We start from the raw sequence: 27,868 nt of genomic DNA, 5'->3' as shown, positions 1-27,868 counted from the left end.
TGTATTGCCTTGTAGGGATTTATACTTCCAGGCATTGAGCACCCTCCATACAGCAGTAATGCCTGCTCACTAGGGTGGTAGGGCAATGAAACCAACATCTTTATAAAGGATGCAACAGTGGCAAAGCCTCAGTGGCTGACAGCAAGTCTACTTTCTCACTCACAGCACAGTTCTGTCAGGACCTGGGTATCTGGATGGGCCAGATTACCCTCTTTTTGGCAGAGGCTGCATTTAATGACTTTTATGAGAGCCCCAAATGATTCTAAGCTGCCTTCATCTATCCTCATTGTATGGAGGGTGCTGTTACAGGGAACTATTGATTATCTTCAAGAATTTCAATATACCTCACTGTTTTTCAAGAGAAGAGAGCCTAGCCTAATGAATGAAGCATTGTTACAACTGAAACATAATTTAGGTACCATTTCACACTCAGCAGTTTGTAATACACTTGCACTATGCTTCTGTTCTTCCTTATCCACATCTCCTCTTGGCTTTAGGAAGTTTTGAATAGTTATTAAGTCTATGGTCAACTGAAGTGACCTTGCTCTTTGAGGTTAGAGGAGTAAAATAAGATAATAAAAATGCAACATCTTTCATCCCATGGCCTGTGGGATACAAAAGATCTTTGTAACTTTTCTAGGAATTTGATGTGCTTGTGGTCACTTGTGGCTTTAGAGTCTGATGTTTTGAGCTCACTTGGGTCTCATCTCCATAATCTCCTTTGCTCTTTGCAAATACGGACAGAAAAACTTAGACTTTTCTCCAGAACTTTTAACCAAAAAACCCGACCCCAACACACTACTCACTGAAGGCTTGTAGTTCGGCCCCCTCCCACTCAAAAACCCCATGCAATGGGCTTACTCTCTCCTCTCCTGGCCCTTGCCTGGGTTCTGGTTCCTCCCTCTTACTCTTAATTCAATCCCGTTCATTTTCTTACGCAGGGTGCTTTAACTCTTCTTTGCTTCTACTCTGCCCCAGGCTTACCTTCACAGAAGCCAGAGACTCAATGTCTAGATAAAACAAGGGGCAGTTTCTGCGAGATGGAATCATTGGTAGAGATTTTGTAATTCCTTTCTCAATTTCTCTCCCTTACTCTGTTGGCAGAAGAAAGCCGTATGAAAATTTATTTTCGTCATAGAGGAGGGCTGAAGTGGCTGCAGTTTGGGTTTCAAATACTATTTTCCCTCTTCCTTTCAGGTACTTATGGACTTTCTTGACATCTATTTGTGAGCAACTTATTTAACACAGAGGGCCTTAAACTTTTGGTCTCAGCAATCCTTCACACTCTTAAAAAATTACTAAGGGCTCCCAAAAACTACTTGTGTCGATGTGGGTTTTAGTTATAGATACCTACCGTATTAGAAATGAAAACAAAACTTTCAAATATTCATTCAGTTAAAAACAAAGAATGCATACATCTTAACACAAGTGACATTTTTTGTGTGTGTGTGAAACATATTACCAAAACAACTTAGAATTGTTTTAGATTTTTGCAAATCTCTTTTTTAAAGTTTGACTTAATAGAATACAGCTGTTCTGCACAGTGTTTTGTAACATCACAAGCCACCCAGCCTCTAGGAAACCTAACTGTGCACAGTTCATGCAAGAATAAGAACTAAAAGACAAATAATGTCTTGGTATGAAAATAATTTTTATTTTGCCTACCACTATGACAACCACATTTTAATACATATTCTAGTTGCGCATCCTCTCAAAAAGAAAACAAATGATGAAACCAAAGAGACCCTGAATTAAATCTGAACCTTGAACCAAACTGTAGAAAGAACTCATTGACTAAAGTGCAGTCAACTTAAAAAAGCATACATGAGGATGAACAGAAACCAGCCAAACTCTTCCATCTTTGTCTCTAACTCATAAATTCCTACTCATTCTTCAAATCTGCTTTCTCTATAGAGTGATGCCTTCTCTATAGAGCTTTCCCCACTGTAGTTAGTAACAAGAATGATAGAAATAATGTTATCACTAATAAAGGTAACTAACTGTCATTGGTCTCAAGGAGTGAGTTCAGTTGCTCAGTCATGTCCGACTCTTTGCTACCCCATGAACTGCAGCATGCCAGGCCTCCCTGTTGATCACCAACTCCCGTAGTTTACTCAAACTCATGTCCATTGAGTTGGTGATGCCATCCATCTCATCCTCTGTCGTCCCCTTCTCCTCCCATCTTCAATCTTTCCGAGCATCAGGGTATTTTCCAATGAGTCAGCTCTTCGCATCAGGTGGCCAAAGTATTGGAGTTTCAACTTCAGCATCAGTCCTTCCAATGAACATTCAGGACTGATTTCCTTTAGGATGGACTGGTTGGATCTCCTTGCAGTCCAAGGGACTCTCAAGAGTCTTCAACACCACAGTTCAAAAGCATCAATTCTTCAGCGCTCAGCTTTCTTTATTGTCCAGCTCTCACATCCATACATGACTACTGGAAAAACCATAGCCTTGACTAGACGGACCTTTGTTGGCAAAGTTATGTCTCTGCTTTTTAATATGCTGTCTAAGTTGGTCATAACTTTTCTCCCAAGGAGTTAGCGCCTTTTTATTTCAAGAAATGCCAAAACACTGCACGTGTTATCTCGCATAACTTTCACACTAACACTGAGGAAGGTGCTGGCTTCACTTTACAGATCAGGTGGGTGAAGACTGTAAAAGAAAGGGCTCTAGTTCTGTGCCCTGCACACCTGATCTGCTCTACCACTTACTGCACCCAGATGGTCACCATCCATGTGCTTCGGTCCCGCACAAGGTGGGTCGATGAGGTCTGGGTCAGGCTGGGTCGCCTCCTGTCCCCCGGCAACCCGCGCGGCCGGGCTCAGGTAATGCCCGGAGCCACGAGAAAGGATCCAGCTTCCCGATCCCTTAGTTCCCGGGGCCTACATGCCGCAAGCGGGCTCGGGGAGCTCGGGACTCCGGGACCTTTCCTCGCGCAGCCAAGCCCGCCGAGGTTTGCCGGGAGGAAAAAGTGGCTCTGGTATAACCGTCGCCGAGGGAACGGGTCCACGCCCGCGGCGGGAGGCCGGAACCTTTCTCCTCTCTCCGCGGCAGCCCCGCGCGAGGCGGAACTGTTTTTCTCGCATCGCTGTTGTCGGGCGGAGGGGTGCGGACACCGGAACGGTCCTCCAGCTGCCGGGTCGTCGCGCCGCGGTCGCCGGCTGCTGACGTGGGCCGGCCTGGTGGGGCAAGAGTGGGTGCGGGTCGCCATGGCGGTGGACATCACACTGCTGTTCAGGGCCAGCGTCAAGACCGTGAAGACGCGCAACAAAGCACTGGGAGTGGCAGTGGGCGGCGGGGTGGAGGGCAGCCGCGACGAGCTGTTTCGCCGGAGCCCGAGGCCCAAGGGCGACTTCTCCAGCCGAGCGCGCGAAGTGGTGAGCTGGTTGCTATGGAAACGGCGGGCTGGAGAGCTGGGGGCGCGGACCCCAAACCGCACTGTCTGTGTCCGGTAGAGCAATGTGTCAAAGAAGAGCCTGGGGAGGGTGGTGTGAAGAGGGGAGCGGGAGAGTTGGTCCCGGAGAGCTGACGCCTGTCTTGGGAAACTAACAGTCTTGGGTCTTCCCTGGTGCTCAGACGGTAAAGCGTCTGCCTTCAATGCGGGAGGACCCAGGTTCGATCCCAGGGTTGGTAAGATCCCCTGGAGAAAGGAAAATGGCAACCCACTCCAGTACTCTTGCATGGAAAATTCCATGGACGGAGGAGCGAGCCTGGTAGGCTACAGTCCATGGACTCATAAAGAGCAAACTTCACTTCACTTTAGGTCGAAGAATGGGGACGCATGTTGGGAACTCGGAACTCTGTCAAGTTCATGGGCTGCTTCGTGAGGTAATGATTTCGCTGTCACTCTGCAGACCTGAACGCCGGCGAGGCTTCCGCCATAGTCCTCTGCTTTCCTGTCGCAGCACTGACCGCGGTGTATTACTTGTTTGGTTTAGTCGTCTCATCGCCTTCCCCTTCCTTGCCCCGCCTCGAGATCGCGTTCAACTGATCTCTTACTCCCCCTTGCTTCTCGCAATAGATCAGGACTCAGGCTAGGAACCGACTAGTTTTTAGGGTGATCTTTCACAAGCATGCTCTATTCCAGTCATCTAAATTCCTTTCTGTTTCCTGAATACAGCCGACTTTCGTTCAGGAGAGCCGTGACCTCCTCCTTAAGGGCAGGAATAGTGTTGACTTCACCGCAGAATCCCCAAAGCCTGACTCCTAACATTGCTTAGTAAATGTTTGTTGAAGGAATCAATGAACAAATGGTTGTCTGTCTTGCCCGCTACACTGGAAACTCTGTAAGGGGAGAGAGAAAGTTTGCCAGGTTCACTTTTGTATCCTTGCCACCAAGGATGGATCTAGTTTTTGTGGAGCTTGAAGCTTATACAGTTCTGTCTGTCTTCTTTAAGAAATAAAAATCCAAAGTCACAATAAAAGGTTCAGAGCTTTGGGAGGTGCACGGGAGGGGCCCTGAGGCTTAAACTTCATGGTAAATCCACTTCTGTTTGATACACAGTGCATGCAGTGTCTGGTGCTTTGTAGACAGTCACATTTTTCCATGAATATATGTATGCATGAATTAGGGAGTAGCAGTGTGCAAAGGATATTCAAGCCTTGGAAGGAAAGTTGGTTCAGATGTATATATTCAGTCCATCAGAAAGCATCTATTAAGTGCCTACTTTCTGACCACCATTGTGTTAGAATAATGTGATTTAAAAGGAATGGTGGGCAGGCATATTACCAAAAGAAATGTCACAAAGCCTTGTTGATGTCATGTGGGACACAAAGGAGAGTGTGTTCAGTTAAACCTCAGGGCCAAGAGAGGCTTTACTGAGGAGATGATGCCTGAAACAAATCTTGTAGGGAGAGTTGTTGGTTCCAATGCAGACAGGGTGGAGAAGGGCCTCTGAGGCTAAGAGAACAGTGTGTACAAAGGTGTGAAGCTAGGTAACATTATGCTCAACTTATTTATACTCAATATGTGTCTACTGGTTGAATTACAGATTAGTAATGGCATTTCAGATTCTGGGAGGAGGAATTTTTCTTAGCTGAACAACTCCAAACAGTGATAATTATGGCTCTTGGCAATGTGAGCTTGACTCATTTGGACAGTGGGATTAATGGGGATCTTGGGAGTAGAAACTGGGTCTTAAATTTAGAAGAACTGGATTCCAGTCTGCTACTTAGAAGTGGGTGACTTGAGCAAGTCCTGTTACCTGTGTCTCACATCCCTTTTCTATAAAATGGGCATGATAATACCGTACTTAACTGGTAAGCTAATTATTAGGATCTTATGAGACCTTGTACATATCGTAAAGAGCTATAATGATTATTATTGTTCCTTTTCACCCCCTACCCTGATTCCAGGTAGGCCATTTAGATGTATTTTCATCAGTGTCATGAAACTTTATTCCTTACACCACTTACCTCTCTTGTACTTTCATTCTTTCTTGCAAAGGGAAACCAAGTCAATTCATAAAGGAATCTGAAAATCTTGTGCAGGTGCTAATAGCATCACTAGAGGAGACAGCAGCTTTCCTCTGTCGAGGTGAAACTATCCGCGATAGCAAATGTGTGGCAAGTGGGCAGCTCTTCCTCTCTCTCCCCTCTCTGGGACCGTGAAAGCTGGTGTTAATTTCCCAGCAGATCCCTATTGCTCAGAATCCTGTGCAACACTGCCCCAGGCAGCTATTATCAGTTGTTGGATCTGATATTCAAGTTGAAATTTACTGACATCCTATCTACTATATATTAATAGTAAAAATAGAATATGTATGCCTAAAGCAGAACCATGGACTTTGTTTCTTTTTAGTACTTAAAGGGACCTGAAGTTCGTGTTGTTCAGGCTTCTCATTTTGTAGATGGGCAAACTAATATTCAGGTAAGTAAAATGCCTTGCCTTGCCCAGAGTAATAATTAATGAGGTCAAAGGGCAGAGCCAGAGGAAGAAGCCAGGTCCTTTGACCCCAGTTGAATGTTGCTTATTTCCCATGCCACGCATACATTTCCACTCTTAATTTTAAACCAAAAATTCCTTAGTTGAGTTTCTTCTTCCTGAATTAATACTGAATTCATAACTGGATACTGAATAAGATTTGGAGCAGAAAGACCTGAATTTGAACGCCTCTTATTTACTGAAAGACCTTGGGAAAGTTATTTAACCACAATTTCCTCACTTCTAAAATACAGTGAATCATAGCAACTTGATAAGGTGGTTATGCATGTGAAATGAGAAAATGTGTGCAAGTGCTTGCATGAGTGTGAATTGTTCTGGTTGCAAGTAAGGGTAACCTCTTATAAACTACCTGGAGGAGGAAATGGCAACCCACTCCAGTACTCTTGCCTGGAAAATCCCATGGACAGAGGAGCCTGGTGGGCTACAGTCCATGGGGTTTCAAAGAGTCAGACATGACTGAGCAACTGAGCACCCAGCACTGTGTAAACTAACCTAAGGAAAATAGGAATGTTTTGGCTCGTATACCTGCGAAACACAGGAAGGAGCTTCTTTCTTTAGCTCTTACCTGTAAAAGTCCAGTAAAGGACTCTAGTTGGTTCTGCCTGGGTCCTGAGCCCTCGTTAGGAAGTCATTCAGTCGTGTCTGACTGTGACCCCATGGACTGCAGGCCACCAGGCTTCTCTGTCCATGGGATTCTTCAAGCAAGAATACTAGAGTAGGTTGCCATTCCCTTCTCCAGGGGATTTTGCCTACCCAGGGATTGAACCCAGGTCTCCTGCATCGCAGGCAGATTCTTTAGCATCTGAGCCATCAGGGAAGCCCTCCTTATGGCTTGGCCAATAGATGGGTTGAATGCTGTTAGGGCTGCCCCACCAGAATCTTGGAAAAGGGAGTACTGTGTCTAAAAATCAGGGAGTAAGGGATACTGAGCAGGCAAAACCAACGCAGATGTTCTTTCTAGTCCCTAGCACAGTGTCTGACCTGCTTTCACGTTACCTGCCTGGTCTTCAGCTCCATGGGGAAGAAAAAACTAGAATTGTGGGAGTTTGTATTGACAGGCTTCATGCGGGAATGTATCTGGAGGTGCCTCCTAGGGGGCAGCTCTTTCATTCTCTTATTTATAAAAGTTACAGAGGCCAGGGGAAGCAACATGCAGTAAACCAAGACGCCTCTAAGCAGCCAAACTGAGTGTGCACGAACAGCGGGAGCCAGCCTACGGGACGTCAGGAGACCTGTGTCCTGGCCCACATTCAGCCACGAGGGGCAGACCACCTAGTCTTTCTGCGCCTCAGTGTCCACCTTGGTAAAACTGACAGCTTAGGCTATGACTGTAGCAGTTTCTTATAAAGCAGAGATAACTTATTTACACCTAAGATAAACAGTGGCTCTGAGTATTTATTGGGAATTCTGTTCTCAGATTAGGCATGCAGGTGAGTTTTTCTTTATTATACATTGCTTTTGTGAAAGCTAAGTGTCATTTATTTTTTATTTTTATCTTGAGTTCCTGACTTCAAATCAGACTTTTTACAGCAGCCCAAAGGCAAATGGTCTGTTCCCTGCTCCCATCCCGAGCGCCCTTCCTCTCACTCTGCTCCAGCTGCTCTGGCCTCCTTGCTGTCCTCACACCCTCCAGGCACATCCCCACCTCAGGACCTTTGTGTGTATTCCCTCGACCTGGAGCAGTTCTCTCCTTGGTGCCACGTGGTTTGGTCTTTAGGCCTCTGCTCATGTGTTGCCTCAGTGACCCCTTCCTCCACTGCCCTGAGTGAAGTAGCATCTTTTTTCTCTTTACTCTGCTTTATTCCTGTTATCTAACATACTGTGTATCCATTGACCTTTTTATCCACTGGAACATATACTTCATGAAAACAAAGACTCCTTAGGTTTTAGAGCAGTGCAGGATAGGTTCTCAGTAAATGTTTCTTGAATTAATGAATGAATGTTATATATTATTATGTCACTTTGCTTTGAATTTTGGAGCTGGTTGATCTCTGTCTAAGGCTCCTTCCAATTCCAGAAAACGTGTGAGCCTGACATGACTCCTTAATATTATATAGCATGTATGTATACTTAGGGGCTTCCCTGGTGACTCAGATGGTAAAGAATCTGCCTGCAATGCAGGAGACTCGGGTTCTGTCTCTGGGTTGGGAAGATGCCCTGAAGGAGGAAATGGCAACCCACTCCAGTATTCTTACCTGGGAAATACCATGGACAGAGAAGCTTGGTGGGCCATAGTCCGTGGGGTTGCAGAGTCGGCTATGACTGAGTGACCGACAGGCAAGCACGTACACTTAATCCAGTGTCTGGAGTAAACATTGAATAAATAGTAGCTTTTATTATTAAGATTTAGTTCCTGCCTCAAAGAGGTTATAGTCAAATGGAGAAGCGGACATGTACATACCACAACAACTCAAGTAGAAGTGACAACTGTAACACCAGACATTGATACCCCAGGTCCTTCTCAGTTTTCTTCTGAGATGTAGTGTTGACTTTGTGTGCCAGTCTTTGGAGCCATAAGTGAAGCTGGGAACAGGATTATTATCCAGAGTAGCTGGAAATAGACTTTATTCAAGGATTGAGTATAGTCCTTCTTAAACAGAGTGTCAGTTGAGGAGAGCATGGTTCAAAGAAGCAGTATCAGGCAACAGGTCTACGGTCAGTGAGAAGCTTGAGATAGGGCCACACAGGACACGAATAGATCAGGAGACAAGTATAAATTTAGGAGGCAGGCTCTAAACAACATAGTCTGTTAAATCATATAGACTTTTAAAAACTTAATGCAGAATTCCTTTGCAACTGATATAAAGAGCTGTTTTGTCTAAGGCTGTGATGAGAGGGCTTAGGAACAGCGAAGTTAATGAGTCAGCCTGCCTCTCCACCATTCCCCCTTCTCCTTGAGGATCCCCTTTGGACCCACCTGTAGGGCTCAGAGAGACACAATCTCACTGTGTTAATGTTCTTCAGGGCCTCTTTTAACTTCATGATGCTGTGTTTTTACAGATCTTAATAACCAAGTGTATACTGTAAATGGAACTCAGTGCTAGAGACTTTTCATGATATAAATAGTGAGCCCTTTGTGGGGACTGCATTTATGAATTTTTCCAGGGCTTATGAAGACTGTAGTTTTTGCAGTTACACTTATTCAATACTAATTGGTTTATTCCATCTCCTGTAATCTTTGGACTCCTGATACGTGTCAGCCATTGTGATGATATTAAAAAATTATGAGAACTAGCCCTGACTTTTAGAAAATACAGATGAAGGGTAACTAAAGCTCCTTGAGGGAGAATCAGTGGAAAAACGAACTGGACTTTGAAGGACAAGAACCATCCTACCAGGCAAAGAAGGGGGTTAAATCGCCTTCCTGGCAGAGGGGGGAATGTGAGTGAGGACACTGGTATTTAGGATCAGGGTGACTAGGGGAGCAGGGGCAATGTGTGGCTGGAGCCCTTTCCTGGAGGGGCCTGGGAGAGGGCCGGGGAGGCAGAAGAAGAGGCAGTGTCGGATTAGGTTAGAGCAGAGGTCAGCCAGCTTTGGGCCACAGGCCACATCCAGCCGCAGCCAGTTTTTATAAATGAGGTTTCAGTGGAATGCGATCATATTCATTTTAGGCTATGGATGCTTTTGTGCTATAGTGACAGATAGAACATTGGCCAGACCTTGGGCAACAGCATCGTCAGCAGTGCTGAGGAATTTGGACTTTATGCTCTAAACTATGTGAGCAGAGGCAGGAAAGTTCATATTTGTATTTTAAGATGATCAGCAATATTGCAGATGGGTTTGGAGTGTTAACACAACTGACATAGAAAAGCTCATTAGGAGGCTATTGCCATGATCCAGGTGAGAGCTGATGAGCTAGTGGATAGAGTAATGACCGGATGAAGGAGATATCTAGGAAGTAGATCTTTTAAAAATGTAGCAGTTGGTGGGGTTAGAAAGAAGAGGTAGAACAATTCCCAGCTTTCTAGTTGGAAAGTTTCATGGTGATAGATACCATGTTTTCTTCAAAGTTAGAGTAGGATGCCAGTTACTCATAGCTTTGCTTTCTCAGTTCTAAACAGTGGAGAATAGATCCACGGAGCCCAGTGGACATTGAAGTTTTATTGAGACAACAGTGAAAGTGTTAGTCGCTCACTCATGTCTGACTCTCTGTGACCCCATGGACTGTAGCCCACCAGGCTCCTCTGTCCATGGAATTCTCCAGGCAAGAGTACTGGAGTGGGCTGCCATTCCCTTCTCCAGGGGATCTTCCCAACCAAGGTTTGAACCCAGGTCCCCCGCATTGCAGGCAGATTCTTTACCACTGAGCCACCAGGGAAGCCCATTGAAACAACAGGTGGTGGGTGACTCCCCAGTGGCATTGCTTCTTGGAAAAGCTGGGTTGGAGAGCATAGCTGGAACCCAGTGGGGTCCTCTAGCTGTGTCATACTTAGAACTTGGAGATGGTTGAATCTTTAAAATAGACACCTAGTACATGTGCCCAGCCATTACCTCACAAATCCAGCGAACACTGGGCTGTGCCTCATTATGGCAGCAGACACAAGGCAAGTCCACGGCACCAGACTGTAGATGGGGCTATTCAGCAGGGCCCATTAGGGGCTTCCCTTGTGGCTCAGCTGGTAAAGAATCCACCTGCAATGCGGGAGACCTGGGTTCGATCCCTGGGTTGGGAAGATCCCCTGGAGAAGGGAAAGACTACCCTCTCCAGTATTCTGGACTGGAAAATTCCACGGACTGTATAGTCCATGGGGTCACAAAGAGTCGGCTGAGCGACTTTTACATTTAGACTCCAGGTTCTTATACAGACTTGTTCTCAATTGTGCTTTCTTTATTCTTGAAAGAAATTCATCTTTGTGGTAATGATTGTATCACTTATGTATTCTACAAACATATTGTAGAAGTTTGATTCTTGGGGTAGTCGTCAGTTAACTTTCTTCTTTATTCCAAGAGAAATCTGGAAAGGGTCAGAGTTCCCTCTCTTCTCAGTTCGTCATTGGCAGGTAAACAGTTCAGTGTATCACCTACTAGGATAGGGCTGCCCAAACAGGTCCTCTCAGGGTGACCTTTGGAATGAATTCTTCCTTCCAGAGTCTGATTTCTGTCTTGCAGACTTGAGAACCAGATTTGTCAGCATACCGAGGACAGAACCATTTTCAGGGCAGGTATCAACTGAGCTCACATCAGCTTGTGTACAAGACAGAATACCAGATTGTTCATTTACTTTGAGTGCTATAACTAATACTCAGAAGGATCCAAATTTTGGAAAGTCAATTATTTTTGAGCTTCTGTAGGTCCAGAACTCTGTTGAGGGCTTTACATACCTGATCTCAATTAATTTTTCTCTGTTTAGAGGGATAGAAGTATAATATCATTAATTGATTTTATAATATTGATTGTATTATGAATAACATGATTCTGGAATTCATATGAACTTGATGTTTGAGGTTTCTTGCTCCGTGGAAATCGTTATGGGCTCCCTCTGGTGGACAAAGTATCAGTGACGTTTACAGTGGTTAATTATGGCTTGTGTTATGAAAAACTTCCTGTGTTTTAAACATATTAACTTTAAAATTGATGTAAGAAGAGGCCCCTTCTGAATCCTCTAAAAGAAAGTGAATAAACCAGAGAAGTGAAAGTATAATGTGTTGAATGAATTCATATAACTCAGATATGAAAATCTTGCCGCACACTTGTAATTTTAAACTCAGTAGTACTTTTTACTTCCAGACTTTCAGGTTCTCAGAGTCTGTAAATACTAGAATCTGCCCTCTACTTGCCACAGTCTAACATACGCCTATTTGTCAAAACTTTCTTACGGAGCTCGTAAGCTATATTTAACCAAGAGAAGTGAGTCTTTTCATTTCATAATATTGTACACATTCCTGTTCACTTTTTTGGACACATGATGAGAAAATCCTGGTTAAAATCAACGTTTGTTTTTTATAGCCTAAGTAGAAATGACAGATTGCTGCATATCTTGGCTGGGAGAAATTGAGAAAGGAATTAAAAAGCATAAGTTTTGAGTTGTAAATACTTTCAGACTTTGCCAATAATTAATTATCTGATCTTGGAGAACTTACCTAACCTCTATTTTTAGTTTTTTGTTTGCTTTCCCTGCCCTCCCCCCCCCCACTTTACTTGTTTGTTTAATGAGGAACTTTCACTAGATTATCATTAAGGATCTTTCCATGATCAGTACTCTTCTTTCTGAAAGTCCCAGAATATATTTTTAAATACTTTTACAATTGTAACTGCCCAGCACCTTGTGGTATTCCTCCCTGACTTTCTGTGTACTTCGAATTTTCCACCTAGATAAAAAGAAAAAAAATTTGTTTTTCAGAGTTCTCATTTGGTATGTTTCCACAAATGTATTTGATTTAGTAGTGATTATGTACTCTTGTAATGGGTTTTATTAGTGGGGCATGTTTTTGAAGTTGACTGATTTTGAAATCTAACTATGAAAATAGTAAATGCTCATTGAACAAATAGAAAAGAAAGTGAAGTTCACATATACTACTTGTGGCCAGAAATAACCACTGTTTTAATTTTGGTATATATTTTTTTCAGGCATTTTTCTTATTTAAAAAAAAAAACAACAGAATTTTTCTACAATGCTGTTTTCTAGCCCCACTCTCTTTTTTTTTTGCCTTATCTTGCCTTAATTTTTCGATGTCAATACATATTGTTCTTGCTGCCAATTGAGTTGGCTGCATAACCATTAAAAATAACACTATAGAATAAAAATCTCTTTCCTAAAAAAATAATTATATTCCATAACTTATTTACCTGAACCTCTGTTGAAAGCTATTTAGGCTGCTTTTAGTTTATCACTATTTTAAACAAATAGTACATTTTTACCAAATTTGTTTCAAATTTATAAACTCTTAAGAGGAAAGGCAAAGTGTATATCATTTCACTTGTTTTCTGTTTAATCTTTTCTCAAATATAAAGAATCGGATGCCCTAATATGATAAAAAAAAAATGATCCCTAATTTTGGGGGAAATGTTAAGTATATTAGAACTTATTTCAGTGCTGGGCGTAGGGGGAATAGAAATAGGGTAAGGGTAGGTAGGTGATAATGAGGAGCAGGCTAATCAGGACAACTTTGACATGGGACCAGAGCCTTGAAGGGCAAGTAAAACTGGTAGGTGGTGAGCATGAGTGTGGTGCATTTCTGTGACAGCAAGGACACTGGATAACTGGGCCAGTTAGCTGCTGCTTGGTTGGCGGCGTGAAACAAACTTGGGGAGGTGCTTTATGGCCTACAGACTATAGGACGCCTCCTGAGTTTTTATACAGGATAAATGTACAAAAATCAGTGGCCATCCAAATCTAATGACCACTTAAAATCTAGTGGAATCATTTATGGTAGTAACAAAAAGCACGTCTAGAAATAACCTTAATAAGCAATGTAAATGCCCCATTTGAAGACAACTTCACAGTTTTGTAGAGAGAGAAAACTTGAGTAAATAGAAACACATACTGTGTATGTGGAAGGGAGGAAGTGCTGTAAAGACAGCAGTTATTCCTAAATTAATCTGCAGATTTAGTGCAGTTTTAACCTAAATTCCAACAGAAAGTCATTCTGAAATTTGTCTAGAAAGTTGTTTTGAAATTCACCTAGAAAAGAAGATGTCTGTAAATAGGTAATTAATTTTTGAGGAAGAGTGGAAGAATATACATGTTGGGGTGGGTGTACTAGCCTTACAAATTATTAAAACATTTTAAAGCCAAAACTGAATGTATACATATATAGATCATATATGATTTATTTGTGTGTGATAAAAAGGTTCATTCAGTGACTTGGGGATAATTGGTTAGCACTTTGGAAAAAAGGCTTTTTTTTTTTTTTTTTTTTAGGTCCGTATCTTTTACTGTGCACACATTAAATTTCTAGGTGGACTGAAGATTTACTTGTAAAAGCCAAACTGAAGAAAATGACAATTAACCTATCTTCTAAAAGTTTTTCTGAGTTTAAAAATTCATAGCTGGACTTGATAATGGCATTGATTTTGATGATGGCAGCTCTCACAAGACCTTTACACTGAGACACCATAGCATTATTCCCAAGTATAAGAAATTATTAGGTAAATATGGCATACTGAAGTTTGTCATGGCATGAGAAGAAATGCTCATATTTAAAAGTTACTACCAAAACCACATACAATTAAAACTGTATATACCAAATCAAAAAACTCTAGGCATGGAAATATTGATTAGAAGAGAATACGCTAAAATGTTAACAATGGCTGTTTCTGGCTAATGAGATGATGAGTGATTAATTTCTCTGTTTCTATCTTTCTGAATTTCTTTAATGAGCACATATTACTCCTGAAATGAGAAACAGAACAAGTAAACCTCCAGGCCGATGAGTTTTTATTTGCTGTGAAAGGCAATGGAAAAGAATTAATATCTTTTGATTGTAAAAATGTCATGAATAAGCAGTATCTAATTATATATTAAATGCACAACGGAGAGGGCCCCTGTTTAAAGGAAGTCTGTGGTAAATCTTTTGTAAAGGGAGTAATTTTCCTGTAACTCAGCTGGATTTTCAGTTGAGACTTTCTTAACCTGTACAAGAAAATCATCCACAAATGTTTCATTGATGTCTTAGCTTTCTGGTTGTCATTCTAAAAAATAATAAACTGATAATAATAGCTACCACTTGTTGAGCACCTATTCTAGCTGGCACTCTGCTAAGAGCTTTATCATTTGGTTGGCTATCCTTGCAAGTTAGGTTCCTTTACTCATAAAGAAACCAAGGTTCAGGAGGTTAGGTCCCTGCCCAGGCTGGTGTCACCTTGATGGGCTTGCGCCCTGTTCCTGCCACCTCTCCACGCACACACCTCTCGATACAGGATTGTGTGTGCACGTGAGTGCTGTCCCGGGACTTTGGAGCTGGGCTGCACTTGGCATTGCGCTGGTCGGTTCTCTGGTGGTTTTCTCTTAGCATGTTGTCATACCGTCTGCTGTCTTTGGGAACATGTTTTGCTATATAAATCACGGGTATTTGAAATTGCCTGACTAGCTTTTGGGAAAATACAGCTGCCTCCAAAGCAAACTCTTTTTCAGTCAACAGTTGCTAGTAACTGTGTATTTCTTAGACGCAGTGTTGAGGTCTGTTTGGGGCAAAGGGGAAAAGAGTTGTGGTTTTAGTTAGTGAAATCATTGAGAAGGAAGGAGACCCAATTTATACATTATATACATCTGAGAAAGTATCATTCCCTTTTCTGTTGTCGGGACAGTCGTTTGTTATTTATTTGTTTATTCACCAGTGAGTCCCATGGAGGACTCAAGCTGAGTTGACTTTCCAGAAGCATTGCGGTGAGGCAAGGGCCCAGGCCTTTGGGACACTGGTCAGTCGGCAGATGAGGGCTTCCCCAGGGAGACGGCTTCCCCAGGGAGCAGCAGCTTCATTCTGCTGAGAACAGTGCCTGAGAGAGACTCAGCTGTGAGGCACCAGCAGGCAGTTTCTCTGGAGGCTGGGGAATGAGGGCCTTCATCCTGAAGGCACGGCTCCGCCACACTACCTATTTTAGAGTTGTGAGGGCTGAATGAGATATTTCATGGAAAACTGCCAGCATTGTATCTGGTACATTAGAGATGCTCATTAAATGGCAACTGCTCTGTTATCAGCTTATATCTATTGAGTATCTGCCCATAAACAAGGAAGGTACTTAGATTGCTGTTTGGACTCAGAAGATGAATGAGACTTTTGTTTTGCTCATTAATATGCTAACAATCTAGAAGAAGGCATTCATTCATTCAGCAGATATTTATCGAGCACGTGCTGTAAGGCTGTGCACTGGTTTTGATCCTGGGGATGTGTGGGTGCTAAGTCATGTCTGACTGTCTGCAGCTCTGTGGAATGTAGCCCGCCAGGCTCCCGTGTCCATGGGATTCTCCAGGCAAGAATACTGGAGTGGGTTGCCATTTCCTACTCCAGGGGATCTTCCCGACCCAGGGATCAAACCTGCGTCTCTTGCATCTCCTGCATTGCAGGTGGATTCTTTACCACTGAGCCACCTGAGCAAAGATAAGACAGACAAAAATCCCTACTTCTGTGGAGCTTTATAGTCTAATGGAAAACTTACAGTAAACAAGTAAACAGATGAAAAAAATACTGATGTCAGGTAGTGATAAACTCATCAGACATACTCGTAGGGAATTATAGAAATCTTCACAAGAGAAACTTTGGTAATCCAGAGAACAGAGATTGCTTTTGGGTAAGTTTGGAGGGAAGGTGTCATGGAAGAGATGACATTCAGGTGGGCCTCCCAGATTTTCCACATGTAGAAACAGAGAGAGGAAATGCAGAATGGAACATGTGATAAAAGCTCCAGGAGGGGGAAAGCACTCGATGGGTAAAATCTGAGGAAAGCTCATTTACCTGGAGAGAGTGTGAGAAGTAGGCAGTGTGGTGTGCCCTATATGATCCCATTGGCCTCTGTCCATCCTTTCCTCTCTGCATGGAGGCCCATCTGTATGGAGCGCATGGCCGGTGTCCTTGTTCTCTGGCTTCTGACTGGGTGCAGTCAGTGCGAGGCTCCAGCAGGAGACTGGGGGTCTGGAAGAGGCAAGAGTTGGTTTGGGAACTGGGTGGTGGGGCTTTGTGTCCACAAGGGCCAGGTGTCTACTCAGGTTAGGTGTCTGCCCACCAGCCCTAGCACTGTTTACCCATGTACGCCAAGCATCGCATGGGTTAGGATGGGTTTAGCAAATAGTCTGGTACCAGCCAGCAATAGACAGGATTGCACTGCAGCTCCACTCAGGGGTGACCCTGAAAGATTGTGACAAAGGGAATTCGTCCCTGTGGACAGAACGTTGGACGGTTCATCTTTGCCTTTTTATTTAAGGTAGCTTTTAAAGGTGATACACTTTCTCCTTCTCTCTCTCTCTCTCTCTCTCTCTTTTTCTCTCTCTCCCTCAACATTACAATAGGGAAATGTCACGAATTTTAGGCTCAAACAGATTTTCTCTTAGTGATGTGGCTGTTCATACTTTTCTTCCAGAAATGACCTGAAAGACTAGAGGTGGTAAATGACTCTCATGGCATTTTGACTATAAATCTGAACTGGAATGGAATCTGTAACCCATTATCAGATTCTGAATCAATCTGCCTTGTCTTTCTCCTATTTTTGTTTCAGTGAAATGTGTGTTTTTATTCTGTCAATGGACAGTTTACATACCTAATATACCTAATATTAAGAGGGAATTATATAATGAATACTTGATGTGAGAGGGACTAGTTAAATACTTCAACTCCAAAGGATTCCATTAAAGTAATAAGGAAATTACATTTAATTTTAAATGATAGATTTTTTAATGTTATTGCTATTAAGCATGTATTATACACACTCAACCCATTTTTTGCAAATGAATTCCCAAAGCACAATTCATCTTTATACAGGTGGAGAGGAAATATTCTTACAAAGTATAGTTTGATGTCATCTTCTTAACTGTGGAGAGAAACATACTTTTCCCAAGACTAGAATGTGATGGTCAATTGGAAACTTTGGGAGTTACAGGCTTTTAGCTCTACCTCTTGAAATAAGAAAATATATATAAATGGGTCCCTAGATGAAGGCGTGGTGGGGTCCTTTATAGCCCTAATTGACTCCAGACATAGAGGCCGTGATTTGTAAGCAAGCAGTGACAAGAGGAAGTTAAATCAAAATTAAATTAAGGGAACGAAGAAAAAAAAGAGATATCAGGAGAGGTGGTGAATTTTCTGAAGGCTTCTAAATACTTATCTGTGGGTAAGTGGGAGATCTGTGACTGTATCTCAGTTGTGTCAAAGGATGAAATCTGGAAACATTTCAGTCCTAAAAAAGAACTTTCTCTCTTTTCTGAAGTCTTTTTGGTATTCATTACTTGGTACAGTTCAGTCAATACACACACATTGCTTCTATACTTTTCCATGACTCAACTGGCAGTAAAAAAAATCAGCATCTCTCAGATACACAGAGGAGGTGATACTTTGGGAGGATTGGTTTTTCTGTTTTTATTTTGACTTTCTGTTATTGTTCAGCTCAGGTGACTAAAACTGCAGGAGTCAGAGCCTCCTGGCCGCTCAGCCATTTCTGCATTCGTCTCAGTTTCTCTTCTGCTGGCCTCCCCTGCCTGGTGAAATCTCAGGCCCAGGAGGACAGGGGCTGGGTCCCGCTCCCAGCCCCTGCAAACACAGTGCAGAGTTCAGCACGTGTTTGTGAAGTTAACTAGGGCCTTGCATTTCCTCCCTCTCTCTTCTATCCCACTACCGCCACGTGGGCTCGTTCCCTCACCATCTTGCGCCTGAGCTGAGGCAACGCTCTGAGGGCTTCCGCACCTCCACCCTCTCTCAGAGCCACGCCACTGTGCAGAAGGTGCCGCGTTCATTATGTTCCTGAGCTCAGAAGTGTTCACTGCTCCTTCCTCACACGGTGGATTCTGTTATTTGGCTGGTGTTCAAAGGGCTTCATAAAGCTGGCCCCACCCACTTCTCCAGTTTTACATCCCACACCTGCCTGTACCATCCACCAGCTTTAATCAAGGGGTGCTCTTCACACGCTCTTCTGCTCTCTTGTCTCCTTGTCTGGAACTCCTGCTCTTTCTCTTGCCTCGACGGCTCACTCCTCTTCACTTAACTCATATGCTACCCATCCTGAAAGGGCAGAAGAGGAATCTCTTCTGAATTCAGAGCATTTGCTGCCTGTATTACTCGTTAACCCAGCAACTCTGTGTGGCTTATGACAGCCTGTGCATTATTGTTTGTTCTTGTCATTACTTTTTGAAGATGAATCGGGCAGTACCCTGTCTAGCAGAGCGACAGGCATTCACATATTGTTATTTAATAATTGCATTGTTGCTTAGCTTTCCAAGTGCCGCTGTATTGTCTTCCAAACTACGTTGGTTACTTTTGAGCACGGGCGATGGAAAAGCAGAGGGTCGGAGTGATTGGATGTCTTTTAAATATTTCCTTCAGTGGTAGCTCAGGCCGCAGCTATTAGGCGGGACAGTCACCCATCTTACTCATGTTTGCCTTCCCAGCGCCCAGCCCTGTGCCTGGCCCATCGTGGGGAGTCAGTACATGGTATATGACTACATGAATCGAAAACATTCTCAAATATTTGTTTACTAGTTTGACCCAGAGCTAAATGAATCAACATGGGTGATTTTCCATCTTCGAAAAGCCATAAAAATCCAGTTTCTCATTTAGCTTTTTTCACCATTAACAGTTCTCCCTCCAGCACTTCTTCCTTTTGCCTGCCTTCTGCTTCATACTGAAATGTAAATCAATTTCCTCTCATTCTTTCCCCTGTGAAATTGGAGAACAGCTGTTTAGTCACCTCCTTATAAATAACCCTTCAACAAGTTAAATTGCCTCTAGGACTTGCTTTCTCTAGATTAAATTATCCCAAAGCCTTTTCTTTTTCTCATAAAGGCCTTTTCAGAAAGAAGCATTTGTTATTTTTTATTTCTTTTTCTAACTCTTTATAAAACTTTATTCTTTTCATAAATGTACCATATAGAATACCCCTGTAAGTACCTGATTAATGCTGTCTGGAAAGGAAGACATCTTGAATCTCCTGTTAACTTTCTCCCCGTTGGGGTTTATGCTCACCCTCTCCTTGTTTTTTTTCCTTTTTCAGTGCATTTCTTCAAATGTGTAGCTTGATTTTCTTCCCCAAATGCTAACTTGCTGTATCAGTAGTCTTACAAGTTACAGAGAACCCAGTGCAAATTAGCTTAAATGATGGAAGGGAATTTATTGGTTTGTATCACTGAAAAGTCTGGTAATACGACTTAACCTCCAGTGTGGCTGCGCCCCAGGGACAAAACAGTGTCACCAAAAGCCTTTTTTCTCACTCTCTCTTTTCGTGGTGTTAGCACCTCCCTCCAGACCCCTCCAGGCCTCTGCTTTGTGGTGGCTATGGATCTGCTGCACACACACAGCTTGCTTGCCAGACTGCCCCACCCAGAGGAAGAGAGAAACACTTTTCCTGGGAGACCCACTGGAATCCTGGGGCTGAGGCGGATGCTGCTCCTTAAACCCGTCCCCAGAGACCTGCTTAGGACCCAGCTCTTCAACCAGAGCAGTGTCACACATGGCTGAGAACAGGGGGAGAATGTTCCAAGGAAATCTGGGGAGCTGTTCCCAGGAGAGGGCAGTGGGTGTGGGTGACCGACCATTGATGTATATCGCTCCAAAATTGTGCTTCTTCACTCTGCCTTAGACAGATTATTAATACTGCTTTGAACTGGAGGTGTTTCTGGCATGAACTCTTCACTTACTCTTTATTGAACACTGTGGATAGAGTATGCCAGGCATGCAACTAGGTTTTGTGTGTACAACCACGAATGAGGCAATCCCTGACCAGGAGAAACTTTTAGTCAATGGAAAAGACAGATGAATAGGCAAATAGTTAAAGCCTGTTGTAATAGGTGCTGGTATCAGAATGTATGTGGATACAGGGGTATTAATAGAAGTGAGGGACTCAGTGGGAGGGGCTTGAAGGGGTAGGGCTTCACAGGAGAGGTGAGTTTTGAGCTAAGCCTTGAAGGGTAGAAAGGATTTCTCTAGAATGGAGAAAGAAGGGCATTATCCTCAAGGCCATGGCGAACCTTAAAAAGTTTCCAGCAGGGAACTGGCAGGATCAGGTATGGATTTTTTAAAGATGGTTCTGCCGGCCATTGGTAGATTCAGTGGAGGCGAGAAGGACTGGCAGGAAGGAGAAAGATCCATGATGGTTGCAGTAGTTAAGTCTGAGCCAGACCCAGCGGAGGCCTGAACTGAGTCAGGGACTATAGGGACAGAGGACAGGTTTAAGATATATTGACAGGATTTGGGACTTGTTAAGTAGGAGATGAAAACCCGTCATTCTAGATGAATTCAAGGTTTCAGTTGCGGGTGACTAGATGAGTTTAGTTTAGTTCGAGATGAGTTCAGCTTTGTGGTTCTTTGAGGTGCCTGCTGAACATCCACCCAAGGGGCGCATGTCTATCAGACAATGATAAATACAGAAGGGGACCTCAGGGAAGTCTCTGAGCCAGAGATATAGATGGGGAGATATCAGAGTACAGGTGGAGTATAGATATCACTTCTTCCTTGGAGAAGGAGTGAGGTTACCCAAGGGGAATTTCAAATGAGAAGAAAAGAGGGCTGGGGAATGGGGAGTAGCAACATTGGAGAGTCTAGGAGAGGATAAGGAGTCAGAGAAGGAGGCCGTGGAGAAGTTAGGCATCTGGGTCTCTCCAAATAATAGACCTCCTCTTGCCTTGATAAAGGCAGTGTCTCCTGGGAGATTGGTGCCATGGTGGCTGGTTAGGCACATGGGCCCTGGGCTCTACTACCTACTGGTGTGTGACTTGTGGGCAGATTACCTCATTTCCTGATCTATATGGTGAGAATAAGTCAAAGTGAAAGTGTCTGCTGCTCAGTCGTGTCCGACCCTTTGAGAACCCCATGGACTGTATCCTCTGTCCATGGAATTCTCCAGGCAAGAATACTGGAGTGGGTTGCCATTCCCTTCTCCATGGGATCTTACTGACCCAGGGATCAAACCCTGGTCTCGTGTACTGCAGGCGGATTTGTTACCATCTGATTCACCAGGGAAGCCCCTGAAGAAAAAATTTTAGAGGATTAAATGAGTAAATCACTTTGAAAGTACTTGGCACATAGGAGATAAATAAACATGGAAATCAATCAGTGCATGTGCCCTGCATTTGTGATCTGTCTGCCTCTGAATTTACCTATCTACCGGCCAGTTAATCTGAAATCCAAAACTGGTTTGTTTGAACCTAAATAATTTATTCTTCTGAAAACTCTGGTGGTTCCGGTGTAAACAATGCAAGTATCTGACTTCTTGAAGGTTTTCCAGATTATTTATTGGATTATTATTATTATTATACTGGCTATTAATTTGATGTACCTCTGACTTTGATGTACTTTGTTTCTCCCACACTTGATGTGTTTTAAAATTGTTCCTAATAACCTGACAGCATGCAACTTTCTCTCCTTTCTCTTTCTCTTTTTTTCTTCAGATTTTCTTCCCCAGAATCATTCTTACAAAGTTCTGGAATGCTCTTTTAGTTGCACCCCCGCATTTTGGTCAGTTTCTGGCATGTTACTTTTAATCAGGCTACTTTTTTCATCCATCTGTAGAAATTGGCAATATTTTCAACTCCTCTCCATTATGGTCAGGAATACGACCTCGCTGTCTTTTCTTCTTCCTTTTGCATTTTCCCAAGTAAATGTCTTGAACCACTGATTAGATCTATGTGCCCACAATAACATAAGCAGGCATGAAGCTTAAATCTGATTTAAAGCAGTATTGTACAGTCTGTTACTCCATTAAAGTCCTTCAGCGTCTAGATTAAAATAGAATAGCATTACGAGTGTGAGTTTGTCATGAAATCTCTAACACTTGTTGAACCAGAAGTCGTGTGTGTTCATTTTTAAATAACTGGGTGGGTCACTTTCTTTATTTATTATGAACACAAACACTGATGCTAACAACTGACATGTGAAAGGAAAACAGGCGATAGTGATGAAAACCATTTAATGATTAGTGAGGAAACAAATATTGTTTAATGAAAATAAAAACCATGTCTAAAGGGCCTAATGCTGACTTTTGGAAACATAACCGTGTTGCGGTCTGTTGTGTACCCTCTGTCCTGTACAGTAGATATTGTTTAAAATTGCTTGGGAACTGGAGCTTGCAATTGTGAGCCTGGAATGTCCTGCAGATAATTAAGTTGTGGTCAGGCTTTGGAAAAATAAAAAGTTCTCGAACTATGATTTTATAAACATGCTACAATAACATTTCTTTATATTTAACAGTTTCTTATAGAAAACTGATACTCTCATGAGGCATTGATTAAAGGTAAAACATCAAGAAAGAAAAAATATTAAATTAAAACTTCACTTAGGATGTTGACAGTTGGCTTGTAATATTAAACAGATGTGTATGTTTCTGGGGATATTCTTCTTTCTGAACTGAATTGCTAAGTTGTATTTTTTTTTTAAATGACAACTACAAATTTTTGATCAGTTAATAATTTTAAATGCCCTTTCTACAATCTTCTGTATTCTAACTTCATCTGTAGTTTGAGCCCTCTCAGTGATATAATGATTGGTGAAACCTTTGCTGCCTCTTCTGAAGTCTTTCCTTTTCTTTCTTTCTTCATCATCCCCAGCTCCTCGTCTCAAAGCTTAACTGGGCTCTTCTGATTTGATCATGCATTCTTGGAGATTGATTCCTTGAAATAATTTTAGGATCACTGAGTGGAATTCTACCCTTTTAGATTTATGTCTGCAGTTTACTTCTATATAAGTTTCACGTTGACCTACATTGTGGTATTGTGTTTGTGTGGTCAGTCGTGAAGGCTTCATGCATGATACGTCTGTAAGCCAGCCATGTAGATCCGGCCGTACCCGCATACTGTGGGGCCAAAGAAATGTCAGTGAGGGGACCTAAAGGAAACAAGGCCTTGGAGCGAAATGAGATACAGTAAACTCCTCTTTTTGCTTACAAGGATTTCGCCATATAACCTAGAATGTAGTAGGGGCAGTGGACGGGGTGGGGTGAGTCGAAAGGGTGGATTGGGTAGGTGGGTAGACTTTGGTAAATGGAGGAGGAGTCAGGTCAGATTTTGCAGGATGAGGTGAAGATATTTTGTATCTTCAAAGCTTCTTCATATCTGTTCACAAGACCAGATAAATTGTTCATTTTGTTTGGGCCAATGAAATTTTTCAGTTCTGAAGATCATTTTAATTGTTAAGTCTGACATGTGGACAACTTAAGTTTTCTGAAAGATACATGTCATAGGGCAGGAGTCTCTGATTAACCTGGAGAACAGTCTAGTTGGTTTGGGTAGAATTATTTATCTTGGAACTATGTATTGCTTGCACAGTCTTCTTTTTGGAATCAGTGTTTTTTCTTTGCAGATTCCATTTGGGAAGCTCTGCTTTGGGGCCTAGTATTTGGAAGGCATTTCCAATAAACACAGAGGCTCACTAGACTGTCTGAACAAATATAATGACCTATTTTAGCATACAAAACTTTAACCTCAAAAATAATGAATGTAGCTTTAATAGCAAACTATTTAAACATGACTGTTCTCAATATCTAACAGTATAAATCATTTTTAAATGTCCTATTTGTTAAAGTTTGATTTAGAAGCAAAAAATTTTCTTCTTATTAAAAAGTGCATTTTTATATGAAGGGATTTGACAAGTATGTGTTTCAGGTGTTTGACTTTTGTTTTTTGTATCACTGTTTTGGAAGTATTATTTTCTATTTTGTGTGGGGAAGAAAGGAGAGCAAATTTCTGTGTTTGATGTCTCAGTAGATTTAATTGAATCATTGCTGTATTCTCCTAGAAATTTGTGATGCTCACTAACAGTGCCCTTTTGGAGAGAGTTGGGAACTTTGAGCTATGTGCACAAGTACTATATAAATTTAGCATAATTTATTATTCTAGAGCCATCCGTTTTAGCGTAAGACTCTGAAAAGCAGTAAAACATATCTGTTAAGGTTTCTGTCAGCTTGTTTCAGAGGTCTGTATTATTTCATTCCAATTCTCTTCCAATATTTTTCTGTGAAGAAGAGCTGTAAATATTTTAAATAGTTCTGTCTAACCAGAATTAATACCACCAGGTATAAGTAGAAAATGCTGTTTCATTTTACCGTTCTTACTACATCATAAGCTAACTCTCTGTAAATGATATTCTTTTATAGATATTTTGGCCTGGCTCGCCGATCCTAATTTCAGTATTATGCCTGACTTAGCAATAAGCTGCTATGATCAGCTACAGTGAATTGTATTAGGCAGGCTTTATTTTCTGTGGCAGTGTAGTATTGCAATTTCTCCCACCCCTGAGGTAGAAAAGCATGGTCTTCATATTGTTTTCCAGTTTTAATGTTTAATAACTCCTGTCTTAGGGAAAAGGAAAGTGGGAAATTTTGCAAGATAGGTGATGATGAAAGAGTTATACCGTTTGAATTCCTCCCATCTCTTAAACATTTCATTCGGTCACCCCTCTTTCTCTGTGTAGGGATTGGATCTTCGCCGCCGTCTCACAGATAATGAGTTGGGCTCTGTTCGGGAGACAGAGCACACTGCTAGTGCCTGCAGCCTTCACGCTCTTAACTGGGGGTTGCTGATTGGGGAATGGAGACCCTCATCGGCCCCTGGTGGTCTGGAATGAGAAATGCACCTCTGGAAAATTGCATTTGAACTTTCCACAAAGCTTAACATTTCATCAGAAACAAAAATGTTAATCATTTTAGGTAGGTTGACTGGCTTATTTATAGTGTTCTTTGAGCTATAGTTGTAGTTACTTATTTTCTTAATCTCACTGAAAATAGATGAACTACATATAAAAACTTGGGAACTGAATTAGCACCTGCATTTCAAGCCACTTAGGAAATGGAGGAAAATTCTGTAAACGCTTGTGTAAGTGCTAGATTGAGAAGAATCTGTCAGAAGCTTTCTCTTTGTCATTTCTTTGTTAGCTTTATCATGCTTAATTTTCATGAAAATAATGTGTTTGTGACTGTGGTCACACCGTGATTTAGCTTTGGCTTATGTATGATATTTTATTGTCCCTGTCCTGGAAAATTATAGCAGTTTTTATGAGGAGTGGTTTGTGGGTTCACACAACCCACTTGGAGTGCCATTCACTATAATCTCTTCTAAAAGGACCATAAAACATCATGTAAATTGTTTAAAAAGGGAAAGGCCTTTTTTGAGAAAGGCTAAGAAGAAATCTTTCCAGGCTTTGTTTCTTATAGTTAGCTTCATGCTTTTAAGCTCAATTTATTTAAAGCATTAATGTTAAAAAATAAAATGCACGAGTTATGTGAGTAAAGATGGTTGTGAGCTAGGGCTGGGCTAAAACTGGGTGTTGATGCAGAATAATATGTACCAAATACATTATAACATTTTAAAATGTGTTTCATGTGACTTTGGAAATGAAATTAAGGAAGAAAGGAAAAGAGAGGGAGGAAGGAAGGCGGGAGGGAAGGAAGGACGGAATTAATTCACAACATGTACATCTCTTTTTAAAAAACCCTTGTGTTCTCTTAAGTACTTGTGTGTCTGTGGTCGACATTAAGGCACAGTTTTTGGTAACCAGTCTTGTGAAACGCATATTTAATTTCACAAACAGATTTACCTAGAGAAACTTCCCTCCTTGGCAGTCTTACCATTTCGGTTGGCTTGTTGCACTCAGTTTATATACACCCTTACGAAGAAAGCATAGAACAGCACAGTAACAGGGCCAAAGTTCTGTCGTGGTTTTCTGTACAAATGCCTTATTCTGATATTATCTTGGTTTTGTGTATGAGCTCGATGGAGAGCAAGGACGGAAATTGTTAATAATTTTCTACAGCATTTACATGGTACTCTGAGCTTCTAGTCACTTAATACAGATATATCTTATGTTTAGAAAATTTTGGTAAGAAAATCCATACATATGTGAAATATAAAATAGAGGCAGCTGTTCATTTTGCATGAAGATAGAACAAATATAGAATAGATTTAATTTAAAAAACCACTTCCTTAGTATATGTGAGGTTGTTATAGTTGCAACAACATTTATGGGAACACTTATAAATGAAATGATGATTACTGTGTTCATGTAAATAGTCACATAAACATTTGCTTCTGCGAAATTTTCTGTTTATATTAGTGTGTTTTAAGAAACCCAAGATTATCTGGGTGGTTTAGAAATTCCTTGGTTTTGTGACAAGAGGAGGTTATAAGTGGATTATATTTATGCCTCTTGAAGAGAGCATCAGAAAATTGCTAAATTCTCTTGAATATGGCTGTAAATCTTTCTGTAAGTATAAATACTTTCTATTTGCATGTATAATTTCATGAAGAATATCAACGTAGGTTTTATTAGGTGACTGTAAATTCTCCTTTTCCATATGTGGTAAAACATACACAAAACTAACTTCTTAAAACATATCAAAACTATTTGGAATTATTTCTTACTCTACCCTCTTTCTTTTTTTTTTTTAAATTTTTCTACTATTGAGGTGTTTCTATACTATCTAGGCTGCAGAGTAGCCAACTAAAATGAGTTTGGGAAATAGAAAATGAAGGAGATTTTGATAAGAAACAGGAGAGTCTAATGTGATACTGTGCAAGGTGGGAACTAGGTGAAGTCTGTCCTGACGAGCCTGGAGCCTCGCTGCCGCTGGTACAGGACTGCCCTCGGCCTTCCAGCTCTCCTCGGGACTGGGGCCCCTGTGGTGGGCTTGGGAGCCCCTGTGACCAAGTCTTTAGCCTGAGAATCCATCGTCTGTGGTTAAGTGCACTAAGCAAGGAGGACTTTTTGTGGCATTTTAACTGAAGCTATTGGTTATGCCACAAATTTTATAATTAAAAACTTTGCGTCTAGCTCTATTGACTAAATTGTTTTAACATGAGATGGTTGGGAATAGGATAGGCAGGACGCTGAAGGGACCAAATACCGGCTTCTCCAAGTTAGATATTATTTTCCTCTGAGAATTGATGATACGTTGCTGTATCATGGCATCATTATTATCGTAAGTGATATAGATTTGCTATCTTTAGGGATTTTCTTTTTTTACGTTAAGAAATCATTTTTCTGTGTGTGTGTGTGTGTGTGTGTGTGTGTGTTTGCACAGACAACATACTTCCTAGTCATTTGCAGTTATTAAATAAAAATGCATAAGAAGAGTCAAGTGTGTGTTATCTTGTTTTACAAATTACTCAGTTGGAAGGAATCTAAACTTACTTTGCTTACAACTTTCGTCCAAAATGTATAAGTCCTTGTTTCTGTTTTTCACTTGAGTCAGAAAATATTTTTCATGGACTTTAGATGACAGTAAACTATTTGTTAATAAATAGCTAATTTTTCTTTTTTCTTACATGAAAATCCTCATCAATATGACCAATTCCTG

The 27,868-nt window shown here is 41.7% G+C and overlaps 1 protein-coding gene across 2 annotated transcripts in view; it reads left to right on the top strand.

Annotated features, from left to right (window-relative positions):
• The first annotated feature begins 3,128 nt into the window (after positions 1–3,128).
• Positions 3,129–27,868, top strand: part of STX18 (syntaxin 18) — a 108,115-nt gene continuing 83,375 nt past the window's right edge. The window contains exon 1 of one of the 2 annotated variants that reach the window (XM_061145524.1): positions 3,129–3,380. In XM_061145524.1, coding sequence (XP_061001507.1) covers positions 3,213–3,380 — 168 coding nt within the window. In that variant the 5' untranslated portion in view covers positions 3,129–3,212. Of the gene's footprint in view, positions 3,381–26,697; positions 26,776–27,868 lie in introns of those variants that run through there. The other variant, XM_061145525.1, reaches the window with a different exon arrangement.

Source organism: Dama dama, chromosome 6 (genome assembly GCF_033118175.1).
Source record: "Dama dama isolate Ldn47 chromosome 6, ASM3311817v1, whole genome shotgun sequence".
NCBI classification, from domain to species: Eukaryota; Metazoa; Chordata; class Mammalia; order Artiodactyla; family Cervidae; genus Dama; species Dama dama.
Note: the sequence above shows the minus strand (reverse complement) of the source record. Positions and strands in the feature narration are given on the sequence as shown.